Raw genomic sequence first — 13,183 nt, 5'->3', positions numbered from 1 at the left:
TGCTTGCCTTCATTGGTTGAGACAATTAGATAAGAGGTGGTGTCCCAGCTACTGTATATGCAACCTCGGTTAGGCTGTCCTTTTAGTATTGTATGCAGTCTGGTTGTCCCATTATAGGGAGGATATAGAGAGAGTACGGGAGAGGTTCACCAGCGTGCCCTGCATTAGAGTGTATTAGCCATAAGGAGAGGTTAGAGAAACTTGCATCATTTCTCTGGTGTGGCAGAGGCTGATGGGAGACTTCAAAAGCGTAGAAATCATGGGAAGTGTAGAGAGGACAGAAACTTCAGAGAGTAGTTGACTCTACCCAATACATCAGGGGAAGATCGTTTCCCCTCACTGGTAGTACCAACAGGAGATGCTGCATCAAAGAGGCAAACTGGCCGGGTGGTGCCGTAACACCACCCTCTTGCTCAAGGTCAGCAAGACCAAGGACCTGATTATTGACCTCAGAAGGAAACCAGAGGTCCACCAGCCCGTCCTCATCAGAGGGTCAGAGGTGGAGAGGGTCAAGAACCTCAAATTCCTCGATGTTATTATTTTGGAGGATCTCCCCCAAGCAATTGTGAGTGCAAAGTGTAAAAGTAAGTGCAATTATGAAGAAAACACAGCAGTGCCTCTACTTCCTTAGGAGTTTGTGGAAAATCGGCACGACATCTAACATTTCGACAAACTTCTTTAGATGTGAAGTGGAGAGTATACGAACAGGATGCATCACAGCCTCGTATGGAAACGTGAAGCCCTTGAACAGAAACTCCTGTAAAAAGTAGTGGATATGACCCAGTCCATCACGGGTAAAGCCCTCCCCACCTTTGAGCACATCTACGTGAAATGCTGTTGTGGGAAATCAGCATCCATCTTCAAGGACCCCCACCACCCAGGCCATGCTCTCTTCTTGCTGCTGCCATCAGAAAGAAGGCACAGGAGCCTCAGAACCCACACCACCAGGGTCAGGAACTGTTATTACCCCTCAACCATCAGGGAGGAGATACAGGAGCCTCAGGACCCACACCACCATTTTCAGGAACAGTTATTACCCCTCAACCATCAGGGAGGAGATACAGGAGCCTCAGGACCCACACCACCAGGTTCAGGAACAGTTATTACCCCTCCACCATCAGGCAGGAGGTACAGGAGCCTCAGGACCCACACCACCAGGTTCAGGAACAGTTATTACCCCTCAACCATCAGGCTCCTGAACCAGAGGGGATAACGTCACTCAACTTCACGTGCCCCATCATTGAAATGTTCCCACAACCTATGGACTCACTTTCAAGGACTCTTCATCTCATATTTTCAATATTTATTACTTATTTAATTATCATTATATTTTAAAGTTTGTATTTGCACAGTTTGCTGTCTTTTGCAGACTGCTTGAACACCCAAGTTGGACAGTCTTCCATTGATTCTACTATGGTTATTATTTTATGGATTTATTGAGTATGCCCACAAGAAAATGAATCTCAGGGTAGTATACGGCGACATATACTGTATGTACTTTTGTAATAAATTTACTTTGGACTTTGGACATCCATCATCAAAGTTTCCCACCATCCAGGCCATGCCAATTGTCATAGCTACCATCAGGCAGGAGGTACAGAGGCTTTATCTCTTCTGCCTCTTTCACCAATCAACTTCCCATCTCTTTCCTTCATCCCTCCCCCTATCACCTGGTGTTTCTCTCTCCCCCTCACCCCCACCTTTTAAATCTACTCCTCTGCTTTCTTTCTCCAGCCCTGCCGAAGGGTCTCGGCCCAAAACATCGACTGTGGTCTTTTCCATTGATGCTGCCCGGCCTGCTGAGTTCCTCCAGCATTGTGTGTGTGTGTGTTGCTCTGGATTTCCAGCATCTGCAGATTCTCTCCTGTCTGACACTTCAGTTGACATTGTTATTGTTTTACCTCATTCTAGCCCAGCGCACTGTGTAATGATCTGATCTGTATGAACTGTATACAAGCCAGGTTTTCCACTGTAACTCAGTACATGGTGACAATTACAATGCCGGTGTACTGTATTTGCTCCAAATTAAAGGCTGCTCTCTTTGACTTTCTACCTTATAAAGATGACGGCACATCTGGAAGTGATCAGGAATCTATCGAATGAACATTTCTCCAGGACTCAATAAACACTATCTATAAAGCACTCTCAGCTGCCTTGGCTACGAAGTACAGCAGCCTGCAAGTTATAAACCTGCCTGGGCAGGTGGACTAAACACAAACCGGAGATGATTGACGTGCTCATTAAGCCGGGCCTCATCTATGAGCTGAAGGAAGGACGTCGTTAAAATGGAGAGGGCACAGAAAAGGTTCACAAGGATGTTACCAGGGCCGGAAGGCTTTAGATATAAGGAGAGATTGGACAGGCTGGGGCTATTTTCCCTGATAGGCGACCTTCAGGGTCGAACATGGATGTTATGTCCCAGCCATCTACATTTGATCCTCAAGCCAGGGCAGTATGATCTGGAGAGCGAGCTGTTGCCCATGAAGCAGGTTCCCCCTCTCCACACATCTGATGAACCCAAAGGAATGGCAGAGACTGATACAGTTTGGCACCAGCATCGTCACAGGAGTTGCCAGTCAACATTGAACTCAACGTAGGACTGCCTTAGGGACTCCAACTCCGGATTTTCCTCGGGGTTTACTCCCGAAGCCTCCTCCATGAGTGGGCATAGCTGCAAGGCAGCGGAGGTTTGAGATCAGCTGATGAGCCCCATCAGCCCAAAGTAACTGGTTTTAAGATGCCGGTAACCCACCTTTGCCCCTCACTCTGTCAGTAGAAACGATTCTGCCCGGCTTAGTAACTAAGCCACACATGAAGGCCAAGAACTGGACTTGGTTGTCAGAGGCTATTCGGGGCACATGCCATTGGGAGCTTTGGATAAGCTCCCACTACCACCCACCGGCTATGACAACCGTACAGAACAGGCAACCTGACAGAGATTTATAAAGTCATGAGTGGCATGGATTAGCTGACTGGTCACAGCCTTTGCCCCAGGGTAAGGGTGTCATAACTAGAGGATATCGGGTGGCACTGCAGCGTAACAGTTAGCGTAACACAATTACAACGTCACTGATTGGGGTTGAATGGAGCAAGATGCCGGGGCCTACTGAGGATCATGAATATGCATGACTTTTGGAAGAGTTGAGCTCCAACTTGTACACATTTGACTGTTTAATTATAATGGAACACATATCAAAGTTGCTGGTGAACACAGCAGGCCAGGCAGCATCTCTAGGAAGAGGTGCAGTCGACGTTTCAGGCCGAGACCCTTCGTCAGGACTAACTGAAGGAAGAGTGAGTAAGGGATTTGAAAGTTGGAGGGGGAGGGGGAGATCCAAAATGATAGGAGAAGACAGGAGGGGGAGGGATGGAGCCAAGAGCTGGACAGGTGATTGGCGAAAGGGATACGAGAGGATCATGGGACAGGAGGCCCAGGGAGAAGGAAAAGCGGGGGTGGAAACCCAGAGGATGGGCAAGCGGTGTAGTCAGAGGGACAGAGGGAGAAAAAGGAGAGAGAGAGAAAGAATGTGTGTATATAAATAAACAACGGATGGGGTACGAGGGGGAGGTGGGGCATTAGCGGAAGTTAGAGAAGTCAATGTTCATGCCATCAGGTTGGAGGCTACCCAGACGGAATATAAGGTATCGGGTTGGAGGCTAACTTTAATGTGTGTTGCTTGAATTTCCAGCATCTGTAGAATTCCTCGTGTTTGCGTTAATTATAATGGGCCCTTTTTGATTTTTTTTCTTTCTTTTCTCTACTAACCCTTTAGTAAAGTTAAGATTCATAGATATAATTCCTTTAATTGTATGCAGTGTGCTGTCTGTTATTTCTAGGCACCGAGCTGTAACAGGGTAGTAAGTTACACAGCATCCACATAAACTGGGGTCTGAGGTGGGAGAGCTGTCCTAATCTCACGGGTTTGGGGGGACCAGAGTGTGTCTTCCCCAGACTTACGCAGCCAAGGAAACCGGGGTCACCTCACAGGTGGAATTGGTTCAGGTCATCTCCTTGGTCAGCATGGACCAGATGGGCTGAAGGGCCTGATTTAACGCTATACTACTCTCTGACGGACACAGAAGACGAAGGGAGAAAAGAGAGGTTCTCACCGCAGGATGTTGGGGTGGGAGAGGCGGTTCATCAGCTGCACCTCGCGCAGCATGTTGGCGCGGTTGCTCGGTAACTTGTTCATCTTGAGGACCATCACCTGCCCAGACATCCGGTGCTGAACCTGCGGAGAGAGGCAGATGCTTAATCAGAGATAGGGCCTGTATCACATCGCAACAAGTAGGGAGATCGGACCAGTGGGAGGGGAAGAAGGGACCAGGATATTGTGAGACACCCATACACATTCATCATTTCATCATACAGTGACCAACAGCTCTGTCCTGTGGACCGGGGTTTGGAGATGGACCGGGGTTTGGAGATCGACCAGGGTCTGGAGCTGAGCTGTAGCAGGAGATGGACCGGGGTCTGGAGATGGACCAGGGTCTGGAGCTGAGCTGTAGCAGGAGATGGACTGGGGTCTGAAGCTGGACCGGGGTCTGGAGATGGACTGGGGTCTGGAGATGGACCAGGGTTTGGAGATGGACCGAGATCTGGAGCTGGGCTGTAGCAGGAGATGGACTGGGGTCTGAAGATGGACCAGGATTTGGAGATGGACTGGGGTCTGGAGATGGACTGGGGTCTGGAGATGGACCAGGGTTTGGAGCTGAGCTGTAGCAGGTGATGGACCAGGGTCTGGAGATGGACCGGGGTTTGGAGATGGACCAGGGTCTGGAGATGGACCAGGATTTGGAGATGGACCAGGGTCTGGAGATGAGCTGTAGCAGGTGATGGACTGGGGTCTGGAGATGGACCGGGTTCTGGAGCTGAGCTGTAGCAGGTGATGGACCGGGGTCTGGAGATGGACCAGGATTTGGAGATGGACCAGGGTCTGGAGATGGGCCAGGATTTGGAGATGGACCAGGGTCTGGAGATGAGCTGTAGCAGGTGATGGACTGGGGTCTGGAGATGGACCGGGTTCTGGAGCTGAGCTGTAGCAGGTGATGGACCGGGGTCTGGAGATGGACCAGGATTTGGAGATGGACCAGGGTCTGGAGATGGGCCAGGATTTGGAGATGGACCAGGGTCTGGAGATGAGCTGTAGCAGGTGATGGACTGGGGTCTGGAGATGGACCAGGGTCTGGAGCTGAGCTGTAGCAGGTGATGGACCGGGGTCTGGAGATGGACCAGGATTTGGAGATGGACCAGGGTCTGGAGCTGAGCTGTAGCAGCTGTTAGTTATTTTTATTTCTGTACTGAGATAAAGCACAGAACAGGCCCTTCTGGCCCTTTGCGATTTAACCCTAGCCTAATCACGGGACAATTTAAAATGACCAATTAACCTCCCAACTGGCACAATTGTGAACTGTGGGAGGAATCCAAGTGGTCACAGAGTGAACGTACGAACTCCTTACAGGCAGAGGTGGGAATTGAACTGGCGTCGATGGTGCTGTAAAGTGTTGTGCTAACCACTACACTAACATGCCGCTCAAGGGAAGTGTGGCGGTATTATGGTAGGTGCAGGGTGTGGGGTCTGAGCTGCTGTGGTGTGTGTGGAAGTGTGTGTCAGTTGGGTGTCGTGGTGGCGTGTGTTTTGGTTGTGTGCTGTGGGCTGTGTGTTTGGGGTTGTGTGTGCGTGACGCTGGGGTTTGTGAGCTGTGTATCATGGGGGAACAGGCTGGTGCGGTTGGAGGGAATACACTGTGGTCTGTGTAAAGCCCTGAAACGTCTGTAAATAAGGATGTGGGTTCAGAGATCACTGCTGGGTGGGGGTGGGGGTATGCAGGGGGGTAGAGAAGCAGAAAAATCTGTAGATCAGATCATTGCTGACTGGCCACAGGAGCACAGGTCCACAAGCGACCACAGGTATATAAACTTCCTCAGTTACATCAAAAGTGCGTGTCAGTCACGAGCTCGGTGTGTTTGCCTGTGTGTGCAACTGTATGTATCTGTGTGTATGTGTGTCTGTCCGTCCATTGGTACGCCTGTGCTTTGTGCGTGTGTGTCTCTGCTTGTATCTTTATATGTGTGTGTGTGTGTGTGTGTGTGTGTGTGTCTGTGTCTGAGTTTGTATCTTTGTGTGTGTTTATGTCTGTGTGTGTCTGTGTATGTTTGTGTCTGTGTGTATCTATGTGTGTGTGTCTGTGTGTGTGTGTGTGTCTGTGTGTGTGTGTGTGTATCTATGTGTGTGTGTCTGTGTGTGTGTGTGTGTCTGTGTGTGTGTGTGTGTATCTATGTGTGTGTGTCTGTGTGTGTGTGTCTGTGTGTGTGTATCTATGTGTGTGTGTCTGTGTGTGTGTGTGTCTGTGTGTGTGTGTGTGTATCTATGTGTGTGTGTCTGTGTGTGTGTGTGTCTGTGTGTGTGTGTGTGTCTGTGTATCTATGTGTGTGTGTGTGTGTGTGTCTGTGTGTGTGTGTGTCTGTGTGTGTGTGTGTGTCTGTGTATCTATGTGTGTGTGTCTGTGTGTGTGTGTGTGTCTGTGTGTGTGTGTGTGTATCTATGTGTGTGTGTGTCTGTGTGTGTGTGTGTCTGTGTATCTATGTGTGTGTGTCTGTGTGTGTGTGTGTGTCTGTGTGTGTGTGTGTGTGTATCTATGTGTGTGTGTCTGTGTGTGTGTGTGTCTGGGTGTGTGTGTGTGTCTGTGTATCTATGTGTGTGTGTCTGTGTGTGTGTGTGTGTCTGTGTGTGTGTGTGTATCTATGTGTGTGTGTCTGTGTGTGTGTGTCTGTGTGTGTGTATCTATGTGTGTGTGTCTGTGTGTGTGTGTGTCTGTGTGTGTGTGTGTGTATCTATGTGTGTGTGTCTGTGTGTGTGTGTGTCTGTGTATCTATGTGTGTGTGTCTGTGTGTGTGTGTCTGTGTGTGTGTATCTATGTGTGTGTGTCTGTGTGTGTGTGTGTCTGTGTGTGTGTCTGTGTATCTATGTGTGTGTGTGTGTGTGTGTGTGTGTGTGTATCTATGTGTGTGTCTGTGTGTGTGTGTGTGTATCTATGTCTCTGTGTGTGTGTGTGTGTGCACGCATGTGTCTGTGTTTGTGAGACTGCCATTACTAATTACTACTCAGCAGGTCAGGCAGCATCTGTGGAGAGAGATACTGTTAATATTTCAGCTCAAAGACATTTTGTCAGAACTCTACCCTGTCGCAGAGCTTCACATGTTCCCTCCATCCTTTCCCATCAGTAACTCAAAGGAGATTTGATATCCAAACCTGAAACACCATCTCATTTCTTCTTTCCACAGATGCTGCCTGACCTGCGGAGTATTTGCTGTGATTTCTGTTTTATTTCGGATTTGCAGCATCTGTGGTGTTCAGCTTTCCTCTGTACACGTATGATGTCCTGTTGTCACGATACTGCAACGTGCAGTGTTGTACGAACAATGTATATTCCTTTCTGTGAGCTTATTTTGAGAAATGGCCGTGTCCAGCACACCCACGAACGCAGCCTTCCTCAGGAAACCTTGAGCTAGATTTGGGCTCTTGCCTTCTTTGTGGAGAGACTTGGCAGTGGTCTGGGCTGGGCAGTGATCCACAGTACTCTGCCCCATCCCTCCTCCCCCAGTCCCACCACTCAGCCAACTGCTTGTCACTTTGGCGCGCTCACTCTGATTTATGACAATCTGTACACTGTGCCAGACAGCGGCCCTCCACACCTGCCCCTCCCCAGTGTCTCTCCTTTCCCCTCAAGTAAACAGGAATATTGCAAAAGAACAGAGCACAGCACAGCTCCGGGCAGCCCATTCGGCCTGCAATGTTGTGATGACCTTGATGCCAATTTATGCCAAATGTTGTCCTGTGTATCATCCACACCCCTTCCTCTGTTCCCTTCATATTCACACGTCTGTGTAAAAGCCTCTTCCACACTACTCCTGGTGATCCGCTCCAGTCACCCACCACTCTCTGTGTGACAAAATGCCCCTCACACTACCTTTAAGTGTCCCCACCCGCTAACCTTAAAAGCACGGGCTCTGGAGTTTGATATTTCCACCCTGGGGAAAAGATTCTGACCAACTTCAAAGATTAGCTTTAAAGATTAGCTTTATTTGTCACATGCATATGAAAACATACAGTGAAACGTGTTGCTTGCAGCAGTGACCAGCGAAGTCCGAGTCTGTGCTGGGGGTTTACCGACTTCATGACACGTGAGTGATGATAAACCTGATTCTGATCTGGGTCTCTATTGTAGACTGAGAGTGGGAAGGGGGCAGGGAGAGGGGAATCATGGTTGGGAAAAGGGGAATGGAGAGGGGAGGGAGCGGGAAGCACCAGAGAGACATTCTGAATTGATCAATAAACCAATTATTTGTAATCAAATGGCCTTACCTGGTGTCTCAGGGTGGGGTATGACTGCACCCGTGCAAAACCCGCCCCCCCCGCCGCTGGCACTCCTTCTCTGCCACCTGCCTCACATCCATCCCGCGACGCTCCACCCTCGCTATATCCAACATCCATGGCTCCCGACAAATCTACAAACTCACTCTCTGCTCCGCATTGAGAAATACGGTACTGTGCAACTGTCTTACGCACCCTAGCCTAAGACTTACATATATGCACCTAGGACTTTTGCACAGTACTGTATAAACCTATCGTGTCTCCCCTCAGCATCTGACACCCTAAGGCAAGTCCAATCTCCCCCGATGGTTCATGTTCTCTCATCCAGCCAGCATCACGCTGAACACAATGCCCCAAGGGCAGTCTGACTCAGCTAAACAAATCCAATCCAGTAATCTTCTCCCCCGCCACTCTCCCTTCCTTTAACTCCCAGGGTTATGCAGAATATACCATTAATCAATTTCCGTCAGACAAAAAGACATTGGAGCAGAATGAGGCCATTCAGCCCATCGAGTCTGCTTCACCATTCCATTATCATCCCTCTCAACCCCTTTCTTCTGCCTTCTCCTCGCAACTTTTGATGCCCTGACTAGTGAAGAGCCCATCAACGTCTGCTTTAAATATACCCAATGATTCGGACTCCACAGCTGTCTGGGGCAATAAATTCCACAGCTAAACCACCCTCTGGCTAAAGAAATTTCTCCTCATTTCTGTTCCTAAGGGATGTCAGTGCTCATGATGAAGGATCCCAGCCCGGAACATCGACTGTTCATTCCTCTCCATAGAAGCTGCCTAGCCTGCTGAGTTCCTCCAGCATTCTGTGTGTGCTGCTCAAGAGTTCCAGCCTCTGCAGAGCCTCTTGTGTACGTGTTTTGCACAGAGAACTTTCACTTCCTGTTCTACACCCAGTCAGGAAGCTGCCTGTGCTTCTTGCAGGCATGAATCACCCGTAGCTCTCTTGTCTCCAAGGCCAGAAATACTGTTCCACTTCCCACTCACATTCCATCAACTGCACTGAGACAGCAAGGTGCACAAATTGGATTGCAGCTTTGCTTTATCACTGCACCAAAATGTTAATGGCATGGAAATCAGGCGGTCTCCAAAAAGACTGCAACGTTGGCTGCCAGCAAACTTCTAAAGCTTGTGTGGCCTGCAACCAAGCATGAGACTGTGACACTGCCTGGGATTAACTCCTCAATGGACAGTCCCAGCTCTGGCTGTGAAAGGGGGAGGATTGGGCATGGGCTAGTAACCCCACCCGTGTGAAAACTCAGAGCTATATGTATGGGGGGGTGGGGAAGAATGGAGATACATTTCTAACAAAGGAGGTGTAAGGCACTCCTCCCCTCCACTAGCCTGCAGGTCACCCTTGGGCAGGGTGGTAGCAGCTGCTTAGCCCCCTCTACCCGATCCAGGTCACGTGAAATCATGGGTGCAGGTGCTGAATGGTCGTATGAGCAGCCGGTGCAGATCACAACTCCTGGTTATGCGACGACTGTCACCAGCAGCAAAACTCTGGAGAGTATTGATAGTGGTTGGGGTTGCCTGTCCTGTAAAGATACTTCCTAGAAGAAGGCAATAGCAAATTACTTCCATAGAAAAATCTGCCAAGAATAATCATGGCCATGTAGACACTATCCCCGGGAGATGAAGGGTCTTCAAAATGGGCTACATCTGGGGACAACTTGAAAGACTGGCCCAGACAGAGGGCTCTGATGAGCTGCTGTCAGTGGCCTCTGCCCCATTAGGCTCAGTATGCCCTCTCTTTTGCTTTTACATTAGCTTTGACTTCCCTTGCCAGCCACAGTCGTACTATTTTGCCATTAGTGTATTTCTTTGTTTTTGAAATATAGCTATCCTGCACCTTCCTCATTTTTTCCCTGAAACTCAAACCATTCCTGCTCTGCTGTCATCCCTGCCACCATCTCCTTCCAATTTATTTTCACCAACTCCTTTCTCATACCACTGTAATTTCCTCTACTCCACTGAAATACTGCTAAGTCAGACTTTTCTTTTTCCCTATCAAATTTCAAGTTGGACTCAGTCATATTGTGATCACTGTCTCCTAAAGGTTCCTTTACCTCAAGCTCCCTAATGACCTTCGTTTCACTATGTAACACCCAATCAAGTAGAGCTGATCCCCCGGCATGCTCAATGACAAACTGCTTTAAAAAGTCATCTTGTAGGTGTTCAACAAATTTACTCTCTTGAGATCCATTACCAACTTGATTTTCCCCAATCGTCCTACATGTTGAAATCTCCCATGACTGTCATAACATTGCCCCTTTGACACCCTTTTCTATTTTCCATTTTAATCTGTTGTCCACATCCCAGCTGCTGTTTGGAGGCCTGTACATAACTGCCATCAGGGTCGTTTTACCCTTGCAGTTTCTTAACTCAACCCCCAAGCATTCAATATCTTTTGATCCTATGTCACACCTTCCTAATTATTTGATGCCATTCTTTACCAACACAGCCATACCACCCCCTCTGCCGACCTTCCTATCCCTCTGATACAATGTGTAACCTTGGACACTCAGCTCCCAACTACAACCATCCTTCAGCCACGATTCAGTGATGGCCACAACATCTACCCGGCAATCTGTAATATTGCAACAAGATCATCCACCTCATTTCTTATACTCTGTGCATTGATATACAGCACTTTGAGTGTTGTATTTGCTACGCTTTTTGATTCTGCATCCCTAGTGTACTGAAACTCACCCTGCTGGCTGCAATTTTGTCCTATCATCTACCTCCACTTCTGACTTGCAAGCTATCTTTGCTTTTTTACCTATCCTGAGTCCTTTCACTTTGGTTCCCAACACCCCCCACCAAGTTAGTTTAAACCCCTCCCCCAACAGCTCTAACAAACCTGCCCGCAAGAATATTGGTCCCCCTTGGGTTCAGGTGCAACCTGTCACTTTTATACAGATCATACCTCCCCCAGAAGATATCCCAATGATCCAAGAACCTGAAGCCCTGCCCCCTGCACCGGCTTCTCAGCCACGCATTAATCTGCCAAATCATCCTGGTACTACCCCCACTGGCTCCTGGCACAGGCAGCAATCCAGAAATTACTGTTCAGGAGGTCCTGCTTCTCAACTTTCTACCAAGCTCTCTAAAATCTTTGTTCAGGACCTCTTTGCATTTCCTCCCTATGTCATTGGTGCCGATATGTACCAAGACATCTGGCCGCTCTCCCTCCCCCTCCAAAATGTTGTGGACGCAATCTGAGACTTCCCTGACCCTGGCACCTGGGAGGCAACATACCATCCGGGTGTCCTGTCCACTTCCACAGAATAACCCGTCTGATCCCCTCACTATTGAGTCCCCTATCACCACCACTCCTTTCTTCTCTCTCTTTCCCTTCTGCACCACGGACCCATGCTCAGTGACTGTAATCTGGTCTCTGTGGCATTCCCCTGGGAGGTCATCCCCCACATCAGTATCCAAAACCGTATACTTATTATTGAGAGGAATGGCCACAGGGTGCACTGTGCTCACTGCCTGTTCACCGTCTCGTTCCTTCTCCTGACAGTCACCCAGCTGCCCTCTTCCTGGAACTTAGTCATCCCACTCCCTGTAGCAGTGGGATGAGTGGTGATGCCCACAGTACAGGGTGTGGGAAGATAAACAAGGCTCTCACACTGTAGTGAAGGGACACACGCGGGAGGGGGAATGCTGCAACCAGCCATTTACACTAATCGTCCATCCATCCCGTTTTATAGTCATAGTCATACTTTATTGATCCCGGGGGAAATTGGTTTTCATTACAGTTGCACCATAAATAGTAAATAGTAATAAAACCATAAATAGTTAAATAGTAATATGTAAATTATGCCAGTAAATTATGAAATGAATCCAGGACCAGCCTACTGGTTCAGGGTATCTGACCCTCCAAGGGAGGATTGTAAAGTTTGATGGCCACAGGCAGGAATGACTTCCTATGACGCTCTGTGTTGCATCTCGGTGGAATGAGTCTCTGGCTGAATGTACTCCTGTGCCTACCCTGTACATTATGTAGTGGATGGGAGACATTGTCCAAGATGGCATGCAACTTAGACAGCATCCTCTTTTCAGACACCACCGTCAGAGAGTCCAGTTCCATCCCCACAACATCACTGGCCTTACGAATGAGTTTGTTGATTCTGTTGGTGTCTGCTACCCTCAGCCTGCTGCCCCAGCACACAACAGCAAACATGATAGCACTGGCCACCTCAGACTCGTAGAACAGCCTCAGTATCGTCCGGCAGATGTTAAAGGACCTCAGTCTCCCCAGGAAATAGAGACAGCTCTGACCCTTCTTGTAGACAGCCTCAGTGTTCTTAGACCAGTCCAGTTTATTGTCAATTCGTATTCCCAAGTATTTGTTATCCTGCCAACATTCCCATCGGAACAACAAATTTCACAACACACACTGAATGGCCACTCCGTTGGATACCTCCTGTACCTAATAAAGCAGCCACTGAATGTGTGTTTGTGGTCTTCTGTTGCTGTAGCCCCATCCGCTTCAAGGTTCAGCGTGGTTATTTGAGTTACTGTCACCTTCCTGTCAGCTTGAACTAGTCTGGCCATTCTCCTCTGCCCTCTCTCATTAACAAGGTGTTTTGCCCACAGAACTGCTGTTCACTGACTGTTTTCTGTACACTCTAGGGACTGCTGTGTGTGAGAATCCCAGGAGATCAGCAGCTTCTGAGAAACCTAAACCATTCCATCTGGCACCAACAATCATTCCACAGTCCTAGTCACTAAGATCACATTTCTTCCCCATTCTGATGCTTGGTCTGAACAACAACTGAACCTCT

At 48.7% G+C, this 13,183-nt stretch overlaps 1 protein-coding gene across 1 annotated transcript in view; it reads right to left on the bottom strand.

The window, feature by feature from the left end:
- Positions 1–13,183, bottom strand: part of LOC134347244 (dual specificity testis-specific protein kinase 2-like) — a 135,229-nt gene that overhangs the window by 76,849 nt on the left and 45,197 nt on the right. Inside the window, exon 2 of the mRNA XM_063049591.1 lies at positions 4,111–4,232. Coding sequence (XP_062905661.1) covers positions 4,111–4,232 — 122 coding nt within the window. The remainder of the gene's footprint in view (positions 1–4,110; positions 4,233–13,183) is intronic.

Source organism: Mobula hypostoma, chromosome 5 (assembly GCF_963921235.1).
Source record: "Mobula hypostoma chromosome 5, sMobHyp1.1, whole genome shotgun sequence".
Lineage (NCBI taxonomy): Eukaryota > Metazoa > Chordata > Chondrichthyes > Myliobatiformes > Myliobatidae > Mobula > Mobula hypostoma.
The sequence above is the reverse complement of the archived record's forward strand: the minus strand, read 5'-3'. Positions and strand labels throughout refer to the sequence as shown.